The sequence below is a fragment of the Cibotium barometz genome, chromosome 62 (assembly GCF_041138505.1).
Source record: "Cibotium barometz isolate CiBa-2024 chromosome 62, ASM4113850v1, whole genome shotgun sequence".
Classification (NCBI taxonomy): domain Eukaryota; kingdom Viridiplantae; phylum Streptophyta; class Polypodiopsida; order Cyatheales; family Cibotiaceae; genus Cibotium; species Cibotium barometz.
The window spans coordinates 11,733,625-11,758,971 of record NC_141107.1 but is presented as its reverse complement, the minus strand read 5'-3'; the positions used below and the strand labels follow the sequence as shown (position 1 = coordinate 11,758,971).

At 44.8% G+C, this 25,347-nt stretch overlaps 1 protein-coding gene across 2 annotated transcripts in view; it reads left to right on the top strand.

Annotated features, from left to right (window-relative positions):
* Nucleotides 1–25,347, top strand: part of LOC147604140 (Regulator of chromosome condensation (RCC1) family protein) — a 41,893-nt gene that overhangs the window by 3,559 nt on the left and 12,987 nt on the right. For both annotated transcript variants that reach the window (XM_086795237.1, XM_086795236.1), the window contains exon 2: nt 3,878–4,033. In XM_086795237.1, coding sequence (XP_086651363.1) covers nt 3,878–4,033 — 156 coding nt within the window. The remainder of the gene's footprint in view (nt 1–3,877; nt 4,034–25,347) is intronic.

Genomic DNA, 25,347 nt, shown 5'->3' with positions numbered 1-25,347 from the left:
TTGTAATGATTGTGGCGAGAAAGCCCACTACTGGAGGAAGTGCCCTAAGCGGACAGGGAAGAGTGCTTATTCCTTAGCCTCAGCTGCAAAGACTCCAGCATTTGTGCACTTAGAGATGGTGGACTCCGATGCTTCATCATCTTCGAGCGAGGAGGCAGTTGGCTTCACCGCGAAGGATACCCCGGAATGGATTCTCGACAGTGGTGCTTCCAGGCACATGACTCCATCCCGTGACTTCTTTCTGGATCTGAAACGGCAGTCAGGTCGCATCTTTATTGGCGATAACTCCACTATTCCGATACATAGTGAGGACCGGATGGAGATTATTCCCGACGGCAAGGGGGGCAAGCATGCTTCCCGTGTTCTCTATGTCCCTGCTTTGGGTTTTCATCTTCTGTCAGTGCATGAGGTATGCAAGACTGGCTTTCGGGTGGAATTTGAGGAGCATTCAGTTGCTCTAAGGGACCGTGAGACTGGCCAAGATGTTTGGGAAGGCGGTGTGGAGAATGGCATCTACAAGCTCTCTGCACTCTCCTCATTGACAGGTTCTCAGGTCGGAGATTTGTGGCACTTTCGTTTTGGCCACTTAAATGTGGATGCTTTGAGGCGCGCCTTCCGGGACCAGATGGTGGTTGGCTTGCCAGATGTTGGTAGTAGGCAAGGACGTTGCAGTTCTTGCATATGTGGTAAGCAGCACAGGGAATCCTTTCCGAAGCAAGCTTCCAGGCGGGCTTCGAAACCATTGGAGTTGATTCACTCTGACCTGTGTGGAGCTCAGCAGATACCATCTTTGGGAGGATCTCTCTATTTTATGTTGCTTGTTGATGATTGTACCAGATTCACCTGGGTCTACTTTCTTTCCCAGAAGGACCAGGCTTTTGCTCGGTTCAAGGATTGGCACGTGATGGTGGAGAAAGAGTCTGGATATGAGGTTAAGACTCTCAGGGCTGATAAAGGAGGTGAATTCTCCTCGACTGTATTTTTCAGATTTTGTGCAGATCATGGCATCAAAAGGGAACTGGCCAATACTGGATCGCCTTCGGAGAATGGAGTTGTTGAACGCAAGAACAGGACTGTGGTGGAGATGGCGAGGACCATGCTGGAGCATCGTGATCTTCCTCGTCCACTTTGGGGTGAAGCTGTGGCAACGGGCTGCCCATACCATCAACCGCTCTCCGACGACTTCAGTACCCCATATGACTGCATTTGAGGCATACTTTGGCAGGAAACCCGATGTCTCACACTTCCGTGTCTTTGGGAGTGATGCGTTTGTACATATTCCGAAGAAGCAGAGGGGGAAGCTTGACTCCAAGTCCCGCAAGCTGGTATTTGTGGGGTATAACTCTCTTTCCAAGGGATACAGGTTGTATGATCCAGATAGGAACGAGATTGTTGTCAGCCGGGATGTGGTCTTGGACGAGCATGTTCCAGCATCCACTGTTGAGGAGCCGCCACTTCTTGGAGATCCAGAGGAGTCTGATGATGATTCCCAGTCTATCATTCCAGTTGATCCACCTCAGTCATCACAAGAGGTTGAGGCCGCAGCTGGAGTAGAGCCCACGCGACCACAGGAGGCTCCACGATCTGTTCGAGTACCTAGGTGGTTGTTAGACACCCTTCGGGAGTCAGGTGTCACGGAGTTACCCTCCGAGTGGACCACAGAGAACGGCCCTCGAAGATCACATAGAGTCCGAGATAAAAGCAACACGGCGGAGCTTCTTCAGGTGAACTATGCTTTGATGTCTCGTATCATGCGGGATAAAGCATCGACTACGAGGATACCTTTGCACCGACAGCACGGATGTCCACGATTCGGACCGTTCTTGCCCTTGCTTCTTCTCAGAGGTGGCCCGTGTATCAAATGGATGTAAAATCTACGTTCCTTAATGGTGACCTGCAGGAGGAGGTGTACGTTGAGCAGCCTCCAGGCTTTATTGTTCCAGGATTGGAAGGGATGGTTTACAGGTTACGTAAGGCCTTGTATGGTCTTAAGTAGGCTCCCAGGGCTTGGAATCAAACGATTGATTCCTTCTTTATTCGGACTGGATTTTAGAGATCGGTTGCAGATCCGAACCTGTATCTCTTTCGGGAACGCGGCATGGTCACGCTTATCATCCTTTATGTGGATGATCTCATTCTCACCGGCGGTCATGTGGAGCACATTGGAGTGACGAAGACTGCCTTGTCAAAGGAGTTTGAGATGACCGATTTAGGCTTACTCCACTTCTTTTTGGGATTGGAGATTTGGCAGACCTAGAGGGGGTTTTTCGTCTCTCAGCAGCGGTATGTTCATGAGTTGCTTGAGGCCTTTGGGATGGAGAACTGCAAGCCTATTACTTCGCCGATGGACCCGAACACAAAGTTAACCGTTGCATATCCTTGTGAGCCAGTTGATGCCTCGCAGTATCGGAAGTTGGTTGGTTCATTGATCTGGTTGTTGAACACCAAATTGGACTTGAGCTTCTCCGTGGGGCTGTTGAGCTCTTTTATGCAGACGCCATTGAAGTCTCATTGGGACGCAGGATTGCGGATCTTGCGGTATCTGCAGAGTACGAAGGATCTGGGACTCTTTTACACGGGAGGGAATGGAGTCAAGCTCCAAGGTTGGAGTGACTCAGATTGGGGAGGAGATCCAGACACGAGGAGATCTACTTCAGGATACAGTTTTACCCTCGGCTCAGGAGCAGTTTCTTGGAGCAGCAAGAGGCAGCCAACTATTGCCCTTTCTTCGACAGAGGCAGAGTATCGGGGTGCTTGTGGTGCTGCTTGTGAGGTTGTATGGCTGCGGAGGCTGCTAGGCGAGATTGGGTTTCCACAGAGGGAGCCCACAGTCATCCAGTGCGATAACCAGAGTTGTATAGCTATTGCTCGGAACCCGGTTTTCCATGCCCGGACCAAGCATATAGAGATACAGTATCACTTTGTACGTGAGAAGATTTTGGCTGGTGACATCTTGCTACTTTATTGTTCGACGGAGGACAATGCGGCGGACCTCTTCACGAAGTCTCTACCTCAGGCTACGCTCAGGCTGCACTCCAGCTCCCTTGGGTTGGTTTCACAGCCAGGAGCTGAGAGGGGGTGTTAGAAGTCATCTCCTATCTATATTTATACACCAGGGCCTCTGTTGTGGGTGTGCCCGCCCTGTATAAGGTGTTTTATCATTTTTCCACACTCCCCGTATTTTTTCCTATTTTTTCCCATTTTTTCTAGTGGTGGGGAGGGTTGCCAGAGGGTGGCAGGAGCACTCCAGAGCTGGCCGACTGTCCCAACAGCAGTCCTGTGGCTGGCCGACTGCACAGGTGATGTGTGGGCTTCAGGACTGCTGGCCGACTGCACACAGATGAGTCGTGGGCATTTTTCTGCTGGCCGACTGCATTTATGCAGTCGTGGGCATCTTTTATGCTGGCCGACTGCTCTCCAGGGGCATATATATAGGCCCCTTGCCTCCACCACTTATTCATTCAGTTTTCTCGGGATCTTGTGTATAGAGAAGAGTTTACACACCTATCTCTCTGTGTTTCTCTGTGTTTCTTGTGTTGTTTATTTTCTGCAGTCTACTTGCTCTTGTCTATCCAAGTTTGGTTATCATTTCCGCTGCATATTCTGTCAGGATCTTGGGCAGTCAAAAAAAAAAGTTGATCCCATATTAAAATATTTTGGTAAATGACTTCTTCATGCATGGTACTTTATTTGTACCTATACTTCAATACATGTGCTTTCATGCATGCTAGTAAAGGCCAAAAGCCAACGACAACATTTTTGGCTTTGTTAAGTTGTACTCTTGCATGTTTTTTTGCATTGAAATGGTTTAGTTTTCTTGTGTTTACCTTTGCGTAGTGCTTACCCAAGTATTAAGCAAGTGTTTACCTTTGCTCAGGAAGTGGGGAAGCTGTAACATGGGGGAATGGCAATTCAGGGCAGCTTGGTCATGGAGATTCAAAGGACCTTTGTGAACCAACCCTTGTAAAAGGGCTTCAATCTATTCAAATCCGGAGTGTGTCTGCTGGCTGGAGCCATACAGCATTCATTTCAGGTATAAATCCAGCCCATCGTTAGAGGGTAGAGGCAATTATGATCGCTCCTGCTCCCTCTCCCCACCCCATCCCGCCTCTACCATCTTCACCTTATATGTCTAAGATGTACAAATATGTTTCACACATTCACATGTGCTGCATGTCGAAGTTTTTATTTTACGAAAGTATGGGGTTGTACATTCGTGGTAGTGTCCTAACAGTTTCTTACAAATTACAAATTGTGGTGCATACACAGACGGGGTGTCATGTGCATGCACATGGACATGCTAATCCCAGGCTCATCCCTGATTTGCAGCAGATAAAACATCAGGCTTTGGAGTACTCGCAGCTGTCTCATAGGCATGAGGAGGTATGATGTGTGGACCAAGACCTTGTCAGCAGTAAATAGATTTATACATGTCCATGGAAATGGCCGACAGCAGGCCTGCCAGTTTATTATTCCTCCCTAGGCCTATAGAAGGCATCTTATTACTCGTTGTTTGTTATCTCCCATCAAGGTAGGGCAGGTCATAGATTAGGTATTATGTTTCCTTTTTGGGAAGGCCAAAGGCCACAGAATGATATACCTTTTTGTACCATATGAATATAGTGAATATACAACCATCTCTCTCTCTCTCTCTCTCTCTCTCTCTCTCTCTCTCTCTCTTTTTCGTAATGGTTGGTTGATTCGATTACGAAAATGTAATACAAAGCAAAGGTCGCATGACCCTCTATACATAGAGGCCGTCAAACCGCACACACTAAAAGGCCACATGAGGCATTCCCACCGTATGAAGAGCATGTAACCAGGTTTGCCCTGGTGATAACATGTGCATCGATCAAAGAAGAAACTTGCCAAAGCAATAGACCATGAACACTCTGGACATGACCTTTCATCCTTGATTGTGAATCAAAGATGACAGCATTTCGCATGAGCCAATTATGCCAAAGACCCAACCATCGAAAGAAAACAAAGAAGACCTCATGTTGCTGATTGTTTCCCCCGGGCTGATCATGTCCAAATACCCACTGCTTGGGTGACAAAGTGTGTCCGGTCACCATTTGCCACATTGAAGAGATGAACTCCCATATCTGGCGAGCTGCGGCGCAAGAAATAAACCTGTGCTGCTGAACTAGATTCTAGACAAGTTTGGCAGAAGAAACAGTTGCCATTTGAAAGTCTTGGACGCCAAAGGGCAGTGGCCAAAGGCAGGCCCCCAACCATGACTCGCCAAATAAACACTTTGCCTTGAAAAGGAAGCTTGGAATGCTAACCACAGAATAGGATGCACTTCCACTAGGAGGTCGTTTTCTTAACATTCCATACTTTATTAGCTTTTTCTGTAAGCCATCTCTTCTCTTGGACCAAAAGATGATATACAACATTAGCGGAAGCCTTCAACAGCTTGGTCTTGCTACCCAACACCCAATCATCCCATGCATGAGAGGAATCCATCCCAAGAAGGCGCCCCAGAGATTGCACTTGTTGCAACTGTAACCAAATACACCTGTAACCTCGGGGCACACGAAATCTATGACTCACGGTGGAATGATAACATTCGCAGCTGCTCGGGCAACAAAGTATTAGACATTCTCACAACACCTAGTCTCGCTTTACGATTGAATTGCCGTCTACAATTATTTTTCTGTGGCTAAGTAATCACACGAGGGGTAGCCAACACCTCTGCAAGCAGGGAGTTCTCATCTCAACGAGAATCTGGAGGTCTCCAAGAAGTGAACTGTAACACCTCCTGCCGTGATTTAACCAAATGATCTAGCAGAGGAGAAGCAGATACATGCACAGATTGTGAAGCATTTAGAACATCCCACCAAGATGCAACAATCTGGGTCTTCCTATGCACAATACCCACATCCTCCAAAAATGCAAGTCATGTCTATCCATAGCTGGGAATCAACACACAGCCACTGACATGCATACATCATGAAGAGAAGAGTCATAACTGCAATGTACAGTCCATGCCCAATCATCTTGAGCAAAACTTGCAGATTCTTTCTTCTCTGCACTTGGTGTAGATGCATCAGCCACAGCCATGTCCGATTCTTTCTTTTTCTCCTTCTTTAGCTTGTTCTTGCACTCATTTTTGTAGTGCCCTGGTTTCTTGCAATAGTGACACTTGTCCTTCTTTTTAGGCTTATCACCTTCTTTCTCTGCGTCCTTACTTGAGGATTTTGATTTTGGCTTATAGCCACCATGCGAAGAAGCTTTACCTTTGCCTTTCTGACTGGCAACAAAAGCTTGGCCACCAACTCGCATAACAGATATGTATTGCCTAGATTGCTCTTCTTGCAAGAGTACTGAAACCAGCTCATCAAATGTAAGGGCATTTGGATTTCCCTTCATCATGAGTCTAAGGGTAGAGGCAAAACTCTGATAAGAATCCGGCAATGCATTGAGAACTGACCAATGTACTATCAGGATATATCTCATCCACACTAGCAAGTTGCTCCTTAAAATCTTTGATCTTAGTCAAGAAGATGTCCATTGAGTCTCCCTCATTGAAGTGCTCAGACTCCAACTATTTGCGCAGATATGCAACACGGGCTTCATTGCGCACCTGGTTTAATGTAGCAAGTGCATCCCATGCCTATTTTGAAGTCTTACACGACCGAATATGAGGAATAATGCTTCGCTTTACAGAAAGTGCAAGCAATGCATGTGCTTGTGCATCTCTTCCATCCCGTCTCGTTTGAGCAGCAGTGGGAGGTACTGGTGGTGCATGTGGAGGAGCCACATCTGTATCAGATTCTACTTCAGATGTACCTGTAGCACCTGGTTGCATTGGTAGTTGTGAAACAGGACGAGTTTCACTACCACTGACCACATTCCAAAGGCCTTTAGCAACCAGTTCATGCCTCATCATATAGGACCACAATGGGTAGTTAGTTCCATCAAGTTTGTCCTCAGTAGACAACATGTTGAATACATCACTACTGCCGGCCTTGACTGTCTACCAAATGCAAAATCTTTCAACACACTGCAAGTACTCAGTATTCATTGAATGCAACCCCGGATGGCTGCCAACTGAGTGAATCACCCGAAAAGTGTATGAAAAATAACACAAAGAAGAGAATAGAGTGTTATTGGCGAAAGTATGATGGTCGATGTTGTTGAAGACACTGTAGATGCTACTGCACACCAAATCTTTGGTGCTGCACAGCCCAAACACCCAAAATCGAGCAGAACCAATCCAAAATGACGTCTCTCCGGAATGTCTGCAAAGACCTTGCGGTGCCCAAAACGCGCCCGAATTGCGCTGCGGACCTCGAAAACTATGTATACTTCGTATACGAAACACTACAGTATATACCTTCTCCTAAGAGGGTATCTCAATTGGAGACAGAAAAACAGGGTTGTGCGGAGGGACGCAGACTACTAGATCAAGTGTCAAGGAAGCTAGCTCTGGTACCAATTGTTGGAATTAGGTTTAAGGTTACAAGAATGCACACACACAAGATAGAGAAGTTTGAGAGCACACAAACTCACTAGATTAGAGTAAACAAATGTGTGCCAGATATAAAAGATAAGTACACACCCCAAAATGAAAAAACCTCCTAGTGATATAGCTGCCTGAGATTGCAAGGTCCCTAGTAAAGATTGTTGCAGTGTCAGCTCTTGAGGCCTGATGAATACCATACTGACGAGCAAGGTGTTGAGCATTAGACAAAAAGCAATCCCAGGCTGACATTCCTTGTTGTATAAAACATAGCTGAAAATTATCAATCAATTGCATCATGTATCCATGAAAGACCTCATGATTAAGAAATCTATGATTGAAGCGCAAAGGTAGCCTCTCAAGCAAAGTTTTATAAACATCCATAGGCTGATGCATTATGTCGAAGACCACTGGGAAATGATCCGAAATATGCTCCAAGTACCAGGATACTGGCGAGTGTGAAAAGTAAAGCCAGAATCATAAGGATGCAGCTAGGACCAAATATCTTGTTTAAGAACTAGAGACATAAAAGAGTCCCAAACCCGCCTTTCTGGAATATCCATTATAGAGTGAGGCGAATCAGGTTGATCAATAGAAGAGCAGATATTAAATTCCCCATGAGAAAACCTGGTTTTCCTAACCTCAAACATTGTTGCAGATCTCGCCAAAGAGAACAACGAGCCCCTACTGTATGGGAGCATACACACCAACCAACCAAAGAAGTTGTTCTTCATAAGTGATCTCCACAACCATAAATCTACCATGTACATCTTGATACACAATGGAAGGCTGAAAACGATCATGGACAATCATCATCACCCCTCTCTCTCTCTCTCTCTCTCTCTATTCTCGGTGTATGTTGATTTTTCTTGCACACCAAGAGTTCCTATTTAGTGCTTAGGGCTAAAAGAAGACGTAGAGCTTCCGTGTATGTGACATTGGTATCAGAGCTTCAAGCTGATTTTGAGATATTGTTGCTGCCAATGTCCCACCCACCCTTACCACATTGCGCATGGATGAAACCATCGCCCGTGTCTTGATCTTTTGGTGGTGTGGTGACCATGCAACATTGTATTAGCAACATTAGGCTCAGCAAGGCTAAGTGCTGTTGGTGTCCCAAAAGAAGTGCATGGGTCCAAGGAGAGGAACTTAGCATGTGTCAAGATTAAACCCAAGGGTAGGGTTTCATGAGAGTTGGTAGCCAGTTGGGGTTGCCCAAGAAGCTTTTATGCATTAGATACAACTGACTTTGCTAGAATTGTCTTCTCCGATTTCTCCAATTTTGATATAGGGGTCCAAGTAGGCAAGAGGACAAAGGGGAACAGATGTACAGTTCTCTACATCATACTTGGAGTGGATTTAGAGACATAAGGCAAGGTTTTGAGTGAAAGGGTTGCCAAGAAGTGAAGGATGACAAGCATGGGAGACCATATGTGGAGATAGGGGATAATGATAGTCGTTCAGGGTCAAAGGTTGGAATCCCGTCATCAAGTTTAGCAAGAGGGGATGTCGTGTGCATGCACATGGACATGCTAATCCCAGGCTAATCCATGATTTGCAACAGATAGCACATTAGGCTTTGGAGCAGGAGTAGCTGTCTCACATGCATGAGGAGGCGTGATGTGTGTACCAAGACCCTGTTGACCAGTAGTTGAGCATGTATCCGATGGAGTCGGCAGTAAATAGATTTGTATGTCCATGGAACTGGCCGACAGCAGGTCGGCTAGTTATTATTCCTTCCCAAGGCCTATAAAAGGCAACTCATTGCTCATTGTTTGTTATCTCCCCCCTAGATTAGGTATCTTTCCTTTTTGGGAAGGCCAAAGACCACAAAATGATGTACCTTTTTGTACCATATGAATATACTGAATTTACAGTCATTTCTCTCTCTCTCTCTCTCTCTCTCTCTCTCTCTCTCTCTCTCTCTCTCTCTCTCTCTCTCTCTATCTATCTATCTATCTATCTATCTATTCTCTGTCTATGTTGATTGTTCTTGCACCAAGAGTTCCGGTTGAAAGAAGACATAGAACTTCCACGTATATAACATGGAGGATCTTCTACAAGCAAAACTGAAGGTCAAATTGCAAGTAAGAGAGAGGAAGGATATTATTAAAATTATTTCTTAAAATGAATTACAATAAATGGCTTCTGCCTTCCCATCTGTGTGCAAGATGGAAGCTTTATGTAGAGTGTATACAAGGGTGCATGATGCACATACAATGAAGGTAGATGAGTGATTGATGAATAAGGGGTAGAGGTCTATATATAGGCACCTATGACGAGCTAGGTCTATATATAGGCACCTATGACGAGCTAGGTCCTGGTGGGCCACCTGGATTAGGTCTGACCTGACCCAATGAACCATGATGCACATACAATGAAGGTAGATGAATGATTGATGAATAAGGGGTAGAGGTCTATATATAGGCACCTATGACGAGCTAGGTCCTGGTGGGCCACCTGGATTAGGTCTGACCTGACCCAATGAACCATATCACTGGCGTGGCGTAATATTAGACTAAATAAGAAAGTGTACATCTTCTTGAAGCTTTAAGGCTTATCTGGATTTATCTTGGTGCCGGTTCAGGCCCAAAACTTGGGATATCTCAGGATGGCCCACTAGGATCAGGTCTAAATTGGCCCAAGGACCATAGCACTAGTTAGACTAAATAAAAAAGTGTAGATGTTCGTGGAGCTTCGAGGATTATCTGGATTTTGGCATGAGTGGGAGGTCATGAAAATTAGGGATCTCAGTAATCAAAGAAGCGGGACCAATAAAGTAAACAATGCTTGTAAATGAGGCAACTCTTGCTCTTAGCTTTGGTGAATTTATGTTTAGAAGGCAACATGGCAGCCCACAAAGGTTTTTATGAAATTGCCTGGTGTAGACCTAAGTGTCCCGTTACAGTTCCACAACGATATGGAGAGAGAAAGAAAGATACATAAACATCTACGAAAGATCCTGAAGGTTCTGTGAGACCAAAAGAGTGTCACAATAAATGTTGGAGAATGCACAGGCGGAAGCATAAACAAGACAAGAGAGAGAGTAGAGAGAGCTTGTGGACAAGATCACCTTTTATATTAGCTTGAAGCTTTACAATGGCAATTGGCCAGCAAGAGAATGTTGAACTTGTGCAAGGGAATGGATGAGATAGTGAAAATGGGAGGCCTCCTTATATAGTGAGTATGTGCACTTGGCCGACTGCTCTAGGACAGGCCGACCAGCTCTCACGACCCATAAATAGAGGAGAAAATACAATAAATGTCCAATAAATGGTACAACCCAATTACACTGAAATGCATAAATTCTAACACCCCCTCTGTAGCTCATAGTGTGCAAGAGTCAGAAGAAGATAAGTTGATGAAGATGCAACCATGGACTCTCCAGCATCGCGAATACTGGAATCACCTCGGAGAGAGCATCCACCAACTTGTTTCTACCACGAATAGCAAGGAACTTTGCTTGGCCACGAATTCCCACACAAGTGTGCAGTACACTCCAAGAATAGATGATGAGCTGCTGGACACATTGCACCCATAATCCCCAACAGTGGACGGTGAACACATCACTTCCCAAAAGCCTCGAACAATGAACTTGGAATAGATCCAGTTCATAATCTCTGCTATACAAAAGATAACCATGTCTTGCCAGATATCTAATGCTTGGAACTCCGAATCACGGTCCCCATGCACCAGTAAGTGGAGCTGCAATCAGCCCCCTTTCCCGCCCACAAGCCTCCTCTAGTTGAAAGCACATGGGGGGGAACTGCATGTGTACTAGACAAGTACACCATCTGGGTCCTCTTGAGCCGGAAGCGCCCTAGGAGCCCTAGAAGTGGTACTAGAATTTGTATCACTATCACGTGTCATGTCTTTGCCCTTTTTGTGAGATGAAGCCTTGCCCTTGGTCTTGTCCTTCTTCTTGGACAAACAATCCTTGGACAGATGTCCTCTTTTTCCGCAAGAGAAGCAGTGACTCCGACCTTTCTTCTGAATCGAGGAAAGTGCTTGGTCAGAACAGTTGATTGACACTTTCAACTTACCCTCTGAAACGAGAACGGACTCCTCCTCCAAAAGTAGGGAGCTAAGAGGGGAAGCTTGGTGAGGATAAGTGCAGCCAGCTGAGCAGAGGACAAAGTAGCACCCATAGCCAGTAACTGGTCATGGATAACCTTGGCCTTCATAAGGAGCGATTACATGGAACTGTCTTCAGGGAATAACAAACCGTAGAGTTGCTGTCACAAAATTTCTTACCGCTTCTATTTTTCTACTGTTCATGTGTGGCATGTGGAGCCTGACATGACATATATGTATGGCTAGTGTAGCTTGACATGGTGTGTCTGTGTGGCATATGGAGCCTGACATGATAATACATGTATGGTTGGTGTAGCTTGACATGATAGTACATGCGTGGCTTGTGGGGCTTGACATGGTGTACATGTATGGCTCATGGAGCTTGACATCATGTAATTCTCTGGGACTAGCTATCTTGGAGATCTTTTGTATTTATGTTTTGGGAAGGTTCCGGAAGGATCATGAGCCTTGGACATGTTATCGGATACAACTGACCAGATGGGTGTTTCTTCCAGTCTAGCGTGTGTGCATGACTTTGATTTTACCTTTGGATGACTTGTCTTGTTTGCCTGGATGATGCTTGAGATTTATGAAGGGAGCATCAAAAAGTTAAGAATTCAGCTCATACAAGGGAAAATTCAGAGTTGGAAATGAGCAGAAAAAGGGTGGACAGCCACCTAAGTTTATGCCTAATGAGTCCAAGGATGCAAAAGGGGGCTTAGAAAAGAAGCCGGGGGGTAAAAAGGATGATCCTAAGCTGTCCAGACAACATATTTTTGATTGCATGAGATGGGGGAAGTGCTTCACAAGATCACATGCAAGATCACATGAAAGCTCAATGCTCCCAGAATCTCAAAAAGAATAATGTGCAGGATGCCAAACCGAGTGTGAATGTTATACCCGATGTTCAGGGTAACACTGCACATGAACCAAAGAGCAAAACCTTATGCAAAGCTTGGGGGAAGTTAAAGGACCAAATAGCTTTATTCCTTTTTGATAATGTCTCAATAGATAACTTCATATCCATACAGATGGTTGCTGCTCTTGGGTTAAAGCCCGACGAATTGGGCATGGACTTTCATGGAGATGTTGTCTTTGAGGGCAAGGAAGTTAAGGTCACTCCTATCATTGGGAAGCTTCGCATACAGATACAGGGATATTTGGATCATGAAGACTTTCTCGTGGCACCACTTACGGAATGTGATGTGATACTTGGGATGCCTTGGCATTATCGTTTGGATCCCAAGATTTTGCACAAAGAAAAGAAAGTTATGTTTACTCATAGGGGTAGGGAAGTTTGTATTGATGCGGCTACTACTGGGAGTACCATACCCGTTGTAAGCCATATATCTATTTCAAAGGCAATAAAGAAATTAGCTTGTTCTTACTTGGTCTTTGTACGTGATAATGTTGAGCATGATGTTGTAACTCCCGTAGATCAAGATAAGATTGATTTCTTAAGTGAATATGGTGATTGTTTTGTTGATTCACTACCAGGACAGTTACCCCCAGAGAGGCCAGAGGATCATTGTATTGACATAATCCCTGGGAGCTCTCCTCCTAACCGACCTCCTTATAGGGTGAGTGCTGCCCAACAAGAGGAAATCATGGCTCAAGTAAATGATTTACTTGAGAAGGGGTTCATAAGATCAAGTTCTTTGCCTTATTGTTCTCCAGTTTTACTTGTGTAGAAAAAGGATGGGACATACAAAATGTGTGTTGATTATACGGCCCTTAACAAGATTACTATCAAGAACAGATTTTCGATTCCTCAAATCGATGATATTCTTGACAAACTTGAGAGAGCTGATTGTTTCAGTCGCATTGATCTTAAGAGTGGTTACCATCAGATTTGAGTGGTACCTCAAGATGTGCACAAAACGGCTTTTCGAACATCATTTGGACTATATGAGTATTTGATTGTGCCATTTGGACTTACAAATGCTCTCGCCACTTTCAATAGAATGATGGACATAATTTTTCGACCTCACCGCAAGTTCACAGGAACTTTCTTTGATGATATTATCATTTTTTCAAAGAGTGAGGCTGAACATAAAGAGCATCTTGCCATTGTTTTTGAAGAGCTAAGGAAACATAATCTTTTCATCAATGGGAAGAAGAGTGAATTCTTCTTGTCAGAAATTCACTATTTAGGGCATATTGATAGAGTACACATGGATCCCACAAAGATTCAAGGTATCAAGGATTGGCCAGAACTGCAGAATGTGCATCAAGTTAGGAGCTTTATTGGTTTATGCTCTTATTATCGTCGATTTATTCGACACTTTGCTTTCTTAGCTTCGCCGTTACATGATCTAACGAAGAAGAAAGTAGCATTCCATTGGTCGGAACCTAAAAAGACAGCTTTTCAGAAGTTGAAGGATGCCATCATATCAGGGCCAGTTCTTATTATTCCAGATTTGCGTAGACCTTTTGTGGTCGAGTGTAATGCATGTGGAGATTGTTTGGGGGCTATTTTGAACCAAGAGGAACATGCAGTGGCTTTTGAAAGCCGTCGCCTGCAACATGTGGAATTGTATTTATAGGTTTATGAGAAAGAGTTGGTAGCCATTATTCATGTCCTTCAAACATGGAAGCATTATCTTTTGGGGGCTGAATTTATGGTAAAAACAGATTACCAGAGTTTATGACACTTTCTTACACAGCCTAAACTCTTGGAAAAGCATCTAAGGTGGGCAAACTTCTTGTCCATGTTTCATTTTCAAATTTTGCATACACTGGGAAAGAAGAATTCGGTGGCGGAGGCTTTGTCACGCAGGCCTCAAGTGCATGCCGTAACTACCGCCTATCAGGGATATTTAAACTTATGTGCGAGAGTGCATAGTGTGTCAGAAGGTCAAGTTTGACAGACACAAGACACTTGGTTTGCTTCAGCCCTTACCTATTCCATAGGAACCATGGGAAAGCATTGCTATGGATTTCATTATGGATTTGCCGAAATCGGCACATGGAAATGATGCTATATGGACTATTATAGATCGTTTTAGCAAACAGGCACACTTTATTCCTGTGAGGAAAACAATCAAGCGAGAGCACATGGCAAAGTTGTTCTTAGCTCAAATTTTCAAACATCATGGCATGCCCAAGTCTATTGTGGGGGATAGAGATCCTCGGACTACCAGTTTATTTTGGCGGGCATTGTTTGATAATATGGACACAAAGCTGAGTTTTTCATCAGCGTATCATCCTCAAACAGATGGTCAGAGTGAAATTGCAAATTCAGTTATGCTTGACTTGCTCAAGTGTTATGTATCTCAGCAAAAGTCAGATTGGGAAAAGTATTTGCCATTGGTTGAGTTTGCATACAATAACACAGTGCATTCTTCAACTAATAAGGCTCCATGTGAGATAGTCTATGACAAGGTGGTGCTTTCACCTATCTTACGAACAAAAGATGAAATCTTTGCAGCAGATGAGTATGTCCATGATTTGGATATTGCATTTGCATAGGTTCAGACAACCATAGAAAGATCTCAAGCCAAACAGAAAAAGGAAGTTGACAAACACAGGCGAGAGGTGGTTTTCAAGGAAGGTGATTGGGTATTACTTAAGTTTGAGAAAGTACGTCTTTGGAAGCGGCCAGGTAAAGAAGGCCGGTTTCCTAAGCTTTCAAATAGGTATTACGGGCCATTTCAAATCTTGTAGAAAATAAATGAAGTGGCATATAGATTGGTATTGCCCGATCACTGGAAAATACACACTGCCTTTCATGTTAGTTTGCTGAGGCCTTATGTGGGACCACCTTCTATGAAACCAATTTTGGAAGATCCACCAGAAGTGGATGAACTTGAGGAGGTATTGCAACCTGAGTAGATAGTTTTTCATAAAGAGCGCAAGCATGTAGGTGGCAAGCTAGTGCGCAGGTATCTTGTGAAGTTTAAAAACTATTCGGCTATGAATGCAAAATGGATGGACAAGGATTATTTTGTGGATTATCCGGAGCTTCTGAAGGCCTACTTGGAAGCTTTTCAGTTGCGATCAACTGCTTAGAAGCCGGGAGGAATGTCACAAAATTTCTTACAGCTTCTATTTTTCTATTGTTCATGTGTGGCATGTGGAGCCTGACATGACATACATATATGGTTGGTGTAGCCTGACATGGCGTGTCTGTGTGGCATATGGAGCCTGACATGACAGTACATGTATGGCTGGTGTAGCCTGACATGATTGTACATGTGTGGCTTGTGGGGCCTGACATGGTGTACATGTATGGCTCATGGAGCTTGACATGATGTAATTCTCTGGGACTAGCTATCTTGGAGATCTTTTGTATTTATGTTCTGGGAAGGTTCCGGAAGAATCATGAACCTTGGACATTTTATCGGATACAATAGAGCAGATGGGTATTTCTTCCAGTCTAGCTGCACTCATGTGTGTGCATGACTTTGATTTTAACTTTGGATGACTTGTCTTGTTTGCTTGGACAATGCCTGAGATTTTTGCCTGTGTTGTCCATGGGGTAGGGGACGCCTGGGCACCCTATGGACATGTATGTGCACACCTGTTTGGGATTGACAGGTGGTCTACATGTGTTTTGTAGGTGGTAAGTGTCCCCAATAACCCAATTTACAGCTATACGTTTTCACATACTAATAAATATGGGTGCAGGTTCACACACTTAATAAGTGGCCGGACAACTTAAGTTGTACACACTAGACGGGACTTATTTAATACATGTGGAAGCCATAAGGTGGGCACCGGACTTTATTTATACCCACTTCTAGTAGGCACCCCCTTTTTTGGACCCAAAAAGCACATGTTTGAGCTATTTCCGGCAGGGAGCCCTTATTACTGGCAGAAAACTCAGATTTGGAGCATGCGCCTGCTTTTCTGAGTGCAATAGAGCTGGTCGACCATTTTTTGCAGCTGTGGGCAGCCTTTTCTCACCATCCATTGCGACAGAAACCATCTAGGTGTATGGTAGAAGTTGGTCGACTACTCCTGGGAGCCTTTCTGGCTGCTGGCCGCTTTTTTACAGCTCTTAAAAAGCTGCTGGTCAGGGCACAAAAGAGGGGAGAAAGCTGGCCGATTTGAGAGAGAGTCATCTTTTGTTGATCGGAGTCTTCTTGGAATGTGTGTTGTTGCCAGTCGACCCCTTCTGTGGCTTCTGAGAGCTGGTCGACTGTTGCTAACAGCCCTATAAGGTTGGTCGACTAGTTCTATGAGCCAGACAGGAGGAAGATGAAGATGCAAAGTTGTCCCGGGCTGATGTGGGAGTGCTATGGGCTGTCCATGGTTGTCCTACACATGCTTTATGCCGAGAATGCTCACTTGTGCTGAGAATTTGTCAACAAATTCAGTTTATGTTATGTCTTCTTGTTTTCATATTGTATTGGAAGAAATAGGTGCAGCCAATGGTGAACCCTGGGCACCCGCAAAGGTGTATTGGAGACTCCTTTTTGGTAATCTAACCATAAAAGAAGGGGGGGGGGGGGGTTCAGCCCATCTTCTGGCCCCTAGTGTGTACTATGTAGATTTGTCATCTTGTTTTATCTGGCATGCGTATGTGTACTTTCAGATTTCATGATTGATAAGATTTTCCGTGTACAGTTGCCCTTGCAAGGTAATTGCCCTCATCGACGAATCTCGAGCAAAGAGATCCTCCAATTTAGACCAGACCTGATGAGCAATGGTGAGAGTTTGCACGGCTGGTGAGACCTCCTCTATGATGGTCTGCACAAGCACAGAATGCGCCTTCGAGTCGCGATTCTCCCAGTCTTGTAATTCCGCAACAAATTCATCCTCCTGATCCTAAGTCCACCTAGAGTTCTGAGGACGCTCGGGCTTCCTTTCAGTGCCTCGAACAATATCCCACAAACCCTTGTGGATGAACCAGATCCGCATCTGAAGCTTCCAATGTGCATAGTTGGGTCCTTTCAACTTGTTATCGTTGTTCGTACAAGGGGGGAGCCGTATCCGCAGCAACAAGAAACATAGATCTTAGCTCTCAAAGACTTCTCTCAAGTGCTTTCCAACGAAGCGAGGCTCCAGAAGCAATCAGCCCCCTCTCAAACCTGAGAGAGGAGGAGGCTGGACAGCAGCAAAACAGTCCAAGAAACCACCGGGAACCTCCTACTGGAAGGGCAGGGACTCGTGCAGGAAGAAGGAGATGTACAACCACTTGTCTGGCAAGTCTACATGCAAGAAACTCACCAACAACTGATGCCGGAATAGAAAACACAGCCAAAAGAACTCCAACGCTTACCTCTGTAGAAGAAAACGCAGCCAAGAACCTGGCTGGCTTGCTTCTATAGGAGAAAATGCAGCCAAGAAACTGGCCGGCAGCAAGAAGAGGGCTGGCTGGACCAGAAAACGCAGAAGATTAGGAAAACGCAGCCACTGTTTGGGACTGATCTGCAGCCAGGAGGAGGTAGGGTAGAAAACGCAAGGCACAGAAGAGATAGCGGGCAGATTTGCAGAAGATGGAGCAGCCTGAACCTAAGCGAGTGATACCATGTTGGAGAATGCACAGGCGGAAGCATAAACAAGATGAGAGAGAGAGTAGAGAGAGCCTGTGGACAAGATCACCTTTTATATTAGCTTGAAGCTTTACAATGGCAATTGGCCAGCAAGAGAATGTTGAACTTGTGCAAGGGAATGGATGAGATAGTGAAAATGGGAGGCCTCCTTATATGGTGAGTATGTGCACTTGGCCGATTGTGCTCTAGGACAGGCTGACCAGCTCACAACCCATAAATAGAGGAGAAAATACAATAAATGTCCAATAAATAGTACAACCCAGCTACAGTGAGATGCATAAATTCTAACAATAAATACATGAAATGGCCAGCTCATGCAAAAGAAAACAAAGTAGCTACCTATACAAAGAAATGATCACGTGACTAGAGAGTTACAAGGTAGCCATGTGGTTGTAATATAAATGCTCGTACAGATTTATGGGGGATCACAGTGATGGAGTTGCTTTTATAATTTCATGTATGCTCTCTATGTCCATAATGTGTGGTATGTTTGTAAAGAATCTCTATGATCTCCAGCTATCGTGGGCGTGGGGGTTTTGCAAAACACTTGACCATTAATGCAATTAAATACTGAAATTGGCTAGAGCCTTAAACATATGCCACTTAATCCACAATACTGTAAAAGAGAGATGTGCACACCTAATGCTGCATAGAGGCCGGAATGGGCCTACCCCCCCTTGGAGTATTTTATTACGGTATTACGCAAGGAGAAAATATCATGTACAAGCTTTGAGGGCCCTACTCTTCCCACGGGAGATGCTGGATTATCCATATACAAACCATAACACAGCCCAGCACCACGAGGAAACCATAGAATTCAGTCGGTACACAGGCTGTAGAAATGCTGAGCCAACAATATAATCCATACACCTCTGTGTGGGTACTGATGCTTCCCCAAAAACCAGAGGTCTTCATGCAATAGAGTTGGTACAGCTGGTACAACTCTCCATTCAGTCGGTACAGCCCTCCATTCAGCTCGTACAACAAGTACATGTGTTGGTACAGCAGGTACAATGGCTGGTAAAGCAAGTACAATGGTTGGTACATCAAGTACAAGGGCTGGTGCAATTGGTACAGTGGTTGATACAACAAGTACAAAGGCTGGAACAGCAAGTACAGTGGCTGGAATAGTAGGTACAGCCCTCAAATCAGCTGGTACAACCTCCATTCAGCCGGTTCAGTACATAAATCAGCTGGTACAGGGACGATGCAGCCATCAAGAGGCTACAAAAATAAAGAAACCTTCTACTGAGGAGACTGAAGGAGTGTAGAAACTCTCCACAAGTAGTAGTTGACAAGAATGCAGACAATCAACATGGTATAGGCTAGTGTGCAGTAAGGGAGCCTCTCCCAAATGAAGAGAGGGCTCCAATTTATAGATTTGGGCCTCCCATGAGCTAAAATGGCAAGAAAAGGCTATAATAACAAGTGGAGAGCCACACAATAGCTGAAGTGACAAGTGGCCTTTGAAGGAGTGTAGGAACTCTCCACAAGTAGTAGTCAACAAGAATGCAGACAATCAACATGGTAGAGGCTAGTGTGCAACAAGAGAGCCTCTCCCAAATGAAGAGAGGGCTCCAATTTATAGATTTGGGCCTCCCATGAGCTAAAATGGCAAGAGAAGGCTATAATGACAAGTGGAGAGCCACACAATAGCTGAAGTGACAAGTGTGAGGCCACTTGTCTCACTTTGGTCCACTTTCTTGCCACATGTCCCAATCTAAGAGATGGGTCCTCACATAGTATTTACCTTTAAAAATATCCCAGTTGGCAGCCCATTTGTCATAGGCACTTTGGCAACTCTTGGTATTTGCTCAATTCCCGACGTAACGACGCGAACATAATTTCTATTGGAGTCGGGCCAGAAATAGTAACTCTCCTAAATTTTAGGAGTGTGATACTTTGTATTCCAAGATAATCTCCCATTCCCAAGCTTGTACTTTTAAAATATTTAGATGTCCTGAAGTCCACTAGACCCCTTTTATATTGAGAAATGTCCAGGCTGGTGATTGGTAGACCGTGAAGGGACCATGAAGTAGTAGCTCGCGCCGCCGTGCAAGAGGACCACAGACGACATGTGAAAGATGAGCGATTCCTTGCAGCTTTGGATGCAAGGGCGATACTGACAACTTTCTCAGCTCATCTTCACAAGAAGGTGAACTCCCAGTAAGTATAATGGTGAACTCGATCGCATTGCTTTGTATCCTTGGATTCATCAATTTGAAGCTTATTTTGTTGTGGGTAGAAAGTCAAATGTGGATAAAGTAGTGTTAGCTAGTTGCTATGAGGCCATTTCTCGGAGGACTCATTGGGCCCAAGCCAATTCCCGTTTTGGAGTTGCCGCCTATGTATGGGACCATATCGTCACCAACCTCAAGAAGCGGTTCTTACTGTCTCATTATCTTGAGCGGCTTGAGGGCGAGTTCAGGGATTGCATCAGAACACACAACTAGTTCTTCACTTTGCCAACAAAGTCACTCACCTGCCTTTACAATTGATTAAATCTGAGGAGGACAAGAGAGGACTGCTTCTTTATGGTTTTCCTTTATGGTTTGGACATGCAGATCAATGGGTTTGCGTATTTTGAACCGCCGATCTTTGAACGGGCACTCGCGCTTTTGCAAAGTGCCGAAATGAAGTACACTAGTGGAACGTAAGACTTTCAAGTGTGCATTGCCCAAGGCAATTACTGCAGGTGGCAAGAGTAGAACCGATTGGGGTCTACCCCAAGACAGAGCATGGGAGCCTTTGGCTCCATGAACTCAACCAACACGCCGAAACTCACTCTAGATTAGAAAGCTTAGGCAAGCAAGACCGAAGGTAAGCTCAACCAGGATGAGCAAACTTTGTATAAAAAAGAAGGGGTGATAGTTCTATTGTCATACAATAGGGCATACTTCTAAGGCATGCCCTAAGAAACCCCTTGTCTAGATTGTTGGGGTAAAGGCATTATGCCCACTCTTATAGTGTGTACAAGCCCATAAGTTATAGTACATAGTACACTTAGTACTTTTAATGTACTAAGTGCACTATGTGTACTAGTGCAATATACATGTGTGATAGGGGAGTCACACACTCATATACTTGAGTTGACTTATCCCCACAACTCTCTCTCTCTCTCTCTCTCTCTCTCTCTCCCTTCTTCTCTGTGTATGTTCTCCCACATGAAACTCTAACCCTAATTCTCCCATTCAACTGGTATCAGAGCCCTGGTTTTAGGGTTTTGTTCTCAAGTGTGCAGAGCTGGAAATCAACCGCTTGTAGGCAACGTGAGCAGTTGCAGCAAAGCGTTGGTGGCCACAAGGCGTTAGGCAGCGTGAGCAGTTGCAGCAAAGCGTTGGTGGCCACAAGGCGTAACCCCACACCGGCAGTGATGAAACAAACAGGCTGGCGGAGCTTCTCTCGAAGTGCTTGTGAATAGGCGAAGTCGGCGCAACATTAAGCGACGACGGCGATCTCTCCATCGCACACGTGGGAGATCGTAGGCCTTTTTCACCAGGCGCCGTGCAGCCGAGGAGTCGGGCGTCCATACTCGCTCGTAGGTGTGTTCGCCTGAGTAGGCGAGGTGGAGAAAGACAACACCATATGCGTTCTCTGCAGGCTTGCACTTCGACGGCTCTTACGTGTTCACGCGCTGCTGAGCGCCCCTCGATAGCTGAGTCGTGGACGGAACCAACCTGGATAGCGGCCTCTAGGCCCATGGAGTGAGCGAAGCCTCTTGTGGGCAGAATCGAATCCAGCAGCAGCAGAAGCAGCATCAATACAGCACCATCAGATTTCTGCAGCAGCACCTCATCAGAGCAAATTCGACGTCTCCCCTTTTCCTACAATCAGAAATTACGAGGTATTTGCGTCAATTTCTTTTGGGATTTGCAATTGAGCAGGTACAATCATCAATTGAGCAGGTACAGGTACCAAATTGCTCAAATTTTGAGCAAAATTGGCAAAATTGAGTGACATTGGTCACAATCAGAGTCAATTTGCAGGAAATTGGATGTCGAAATTTGGGGCTTTTGATGTAATTGTGCCATTGGGCATTCATACATGCTGTATGATGTGAGAAATCTCACATTCGGGCAAAAATTGCAGCAAATTGCAGTGTAGAACAAAGGGCTTTTGTGCCGATTTGGTTGATTTGCATGCATGCACTTGCATTTGATGCTTTGGGCAATGTGTTGATGCCTGTCAAGCACTCAATGTGCCTGTAAATCAAGGGGCTTTTATGTATTGGATGTATATGTGGCCAGGGGGAAGCATTATGAAGACTCTGGATGCCTTCATGTGCGTCAATGTACCATGTATGATCAGAAATTGATCTTAAATCAAGGGGTTTTTCAAGATTTTATGCTTGTTGAGCTTGGCAAAGCAGCAGGCAAGACTTTTATGCCTTGAATCCTCAGAAATCAGCTTGCAGTCAAGGGGCTTTTGCCCAATTTCTGTTCGGGACTATTGTAAGCAGTGATCAAGACTGTAAAAGTCTGATTTTCACTCATTTGGACAGCCAGGAGAGCATTTATTGCTACTGTACTTGCTGGTACAGATTTGGTACAACTTTGTGCAAGTTTTGGCATGGCTGTACATTGATTTGAGTGAGGAAAAGGTTCATTTTTAGTTGCTGTACTTGCCGGTACAGATTTGGTACATCATTGGTGAGCACTTGGTACTGTTGTACAGTACTTTGGAAGGGGAACAGAGCACATCTAAGGTGCTGTCCTAAATCTGCAGCAACCAGATTTTGGTGATTTCATCACATACAGTGGGAGTAGAGTTGCATTTGTGCTTCCGCAGTGGGAGATAAACTTTGGGAGAACAACTGTGAGCACTTTGTGTGCTTTTGGTGCAGTGTTTGCACATCTTGCAGGGAGTCAGGCATTGACTGTGACAGGTTGCATATTGCTATGGCAACCACAGGTGAGAGCTCTTCATTGCTTCACATCAAGAAGCTTGAAGGCTCACATAACTATGATATTTGGCAAACCCAGTGCTATAATGTGTTGCTCCAGAAGAAGAAGCACAAGCCTATCAAAGAAAGGGGTGTAATGCTCGCTTCTCTTACTGCTGAAGAGTGGGAAGATATGGATGAGTTGGCAAGATCTACTATCATGTTGTTTGTGTCAGACTCTTTACTTTTCAGCATTCGTGAAGGGAAGACAGCTTGGGGAATGTGGCAGAGATTGCAGGACTTGTATGCCCAGCAAAGTGCCTCAAGCAAAGTGTATTGGTTGAAGAAACTCATAGGTCTTCAGATGAAGGAAGGGGCGTCTATGACAGCCCATCTAAATGAGTTTAATGGTATTGTCAGCCAGGTTATCAATCAAAAGTTGCCAATGGACGATGAGTTCAAAGCCACTTTTCTCTTATGCACTTTGCCAGAGAGTTGGGACACATTCAGGACAGCCACTAGCAATTCGAATGCTATGCTGTCATATGCAGATGTTGAGGGTGCTCTCCTTCAAGAGGAGATGAACAGGAAAAACAACTCTGTTGGAAAGTCCAATGCAATGAATGCACGTGGGAGATCCCAGCAAAGGGGTAAAAGCCAAGAACAGGGAAAGAGCAAGTCCCGCTCCAAAAAGGACTTGGAATGCCATTATTGTGGCAAGAAGGGACATATCAAAAAGCAATGCTACAAATGGAAAAATGATCAAAAGGAAAAGGGAAAAGGCAAAGACAAAGACAAAGGTGAAGCCAAAGATGTAAAGCCAAAGGACAAAAGTGGAGTCAAGATTGAAGAAGTCAATGTGTCACATGCAGGTGACAGTCCTATTCACGTCTTCACTTGATGCCCATTCACTTCTTACAGGAGATGGTCATGGTATGCACTCATGGATCATTGATTCAGGTGCCTCCTTTCATGTCACAGGTTGCAGAGACTTGTTTGCCAGGTATACTGCTGGCAATGAAGGAGTAGTTTATTTGGGTGACAACCATGCATGCAAGATTCTTGGCAGAGGTGATGTGAGGCTTGTGTTTTCAGATGGCTCACAGCTTATGCTCCATGATGTCAGGCATGTGTCTGAGATCAAGAAGAACCTGCTTTCTACTGGACAGCTTGATGATGTTGATTATGTTACCACATTTGGTCGTGGGAAGTGGAAGATTAGTAAGGGCTCACTGGTTGTTGCCAGAGGCTCTAAGGTGGACACTCTTTACTTCATGCATGCTGGTGTTTGTCACCATGCTAATGTAAATGCAACTGAGCTGCCGGAAATCTCTATGTGGCATAGCCGGTTGGGACACATGAGTGTCAAGGGAATGGAGCAATTGTCTCGTTTTGGTTACTTGCCTTCTCTAAAGTTTTCAAGTTTTTAGTTTTGTGAGCATTGTATATATGGCAGGCAACTCCAATGCCCCCACAAGAAAGCTCTTGGACAAAAAGATGCTCAGTTAGAGCTTGTGCATACAGATGTATGTGAGATGCCTCAGCTTTCTTTGGGAGGGGCAAAATACTGTGTGTCTTTTATAGATGATGCCACATGTCCTCTTCGTTTGAAGAGTGATACATTTTCAGTGTTTCAGAAGTTTGTTGCTCATGTTGAGAATCAAACTGGCAAAACACTGAAGGCTTTGCGTTCCGACAATGGTGGAGAGTATATGTCCAAACAGTTTCAGGACTTTTGTGATGCTAAAGGCATCAAGAGGGAGCTATCTACTCCTTATGATCCTCCACAAAACGGGACAGCAGAGAGGATGAACAGGACCATTCAGGAGAAGGTCCGTTCTATGTTGTCACATGCTGCATTACCTCATGGTTTTTGGGCTGAAACTGTTATGACAGCCGTTCATCTTATAAACAGGTCACCTAACACGAGGCTTGGTGGGAAAGTGCCAGAGGAAGTATGGACAGGGAAGCCTCCGTCCTACAAGCACTTGAGAGTGTTTGGTTGCGTTGCGTACGTGCACATACGTAGGGAAATGCGCACCAAACTTGATCCTAAGTCTCACAAATGCATATTCCTAGGATATGGTGACAGAGGTGAAATGGGGTATAGACTTTGGGATCCCATGAATAGAAATATTATACGCAGCAATGATGTCATTTTTGATGAAACATGCATGTATAAGGAGCCTGCAAGGCAACAGGAGCCTGGCAGAGTCATCTTTGATGATGATGGACATCATGGACAACAACCAAGGGCTGTAAATCAGCCATTACAGCAGCAAAACCAGCCCTTAAATGGTGCTGAAAATGGTCCAAATGGACAGCCAGAGATGGCAGAAGATATCCCTATGGATATACCACAGATAGAGGAGATACCGGGCATGATTTTTCAGCCTTATGGCATGGAACAGGAGCCACCAATA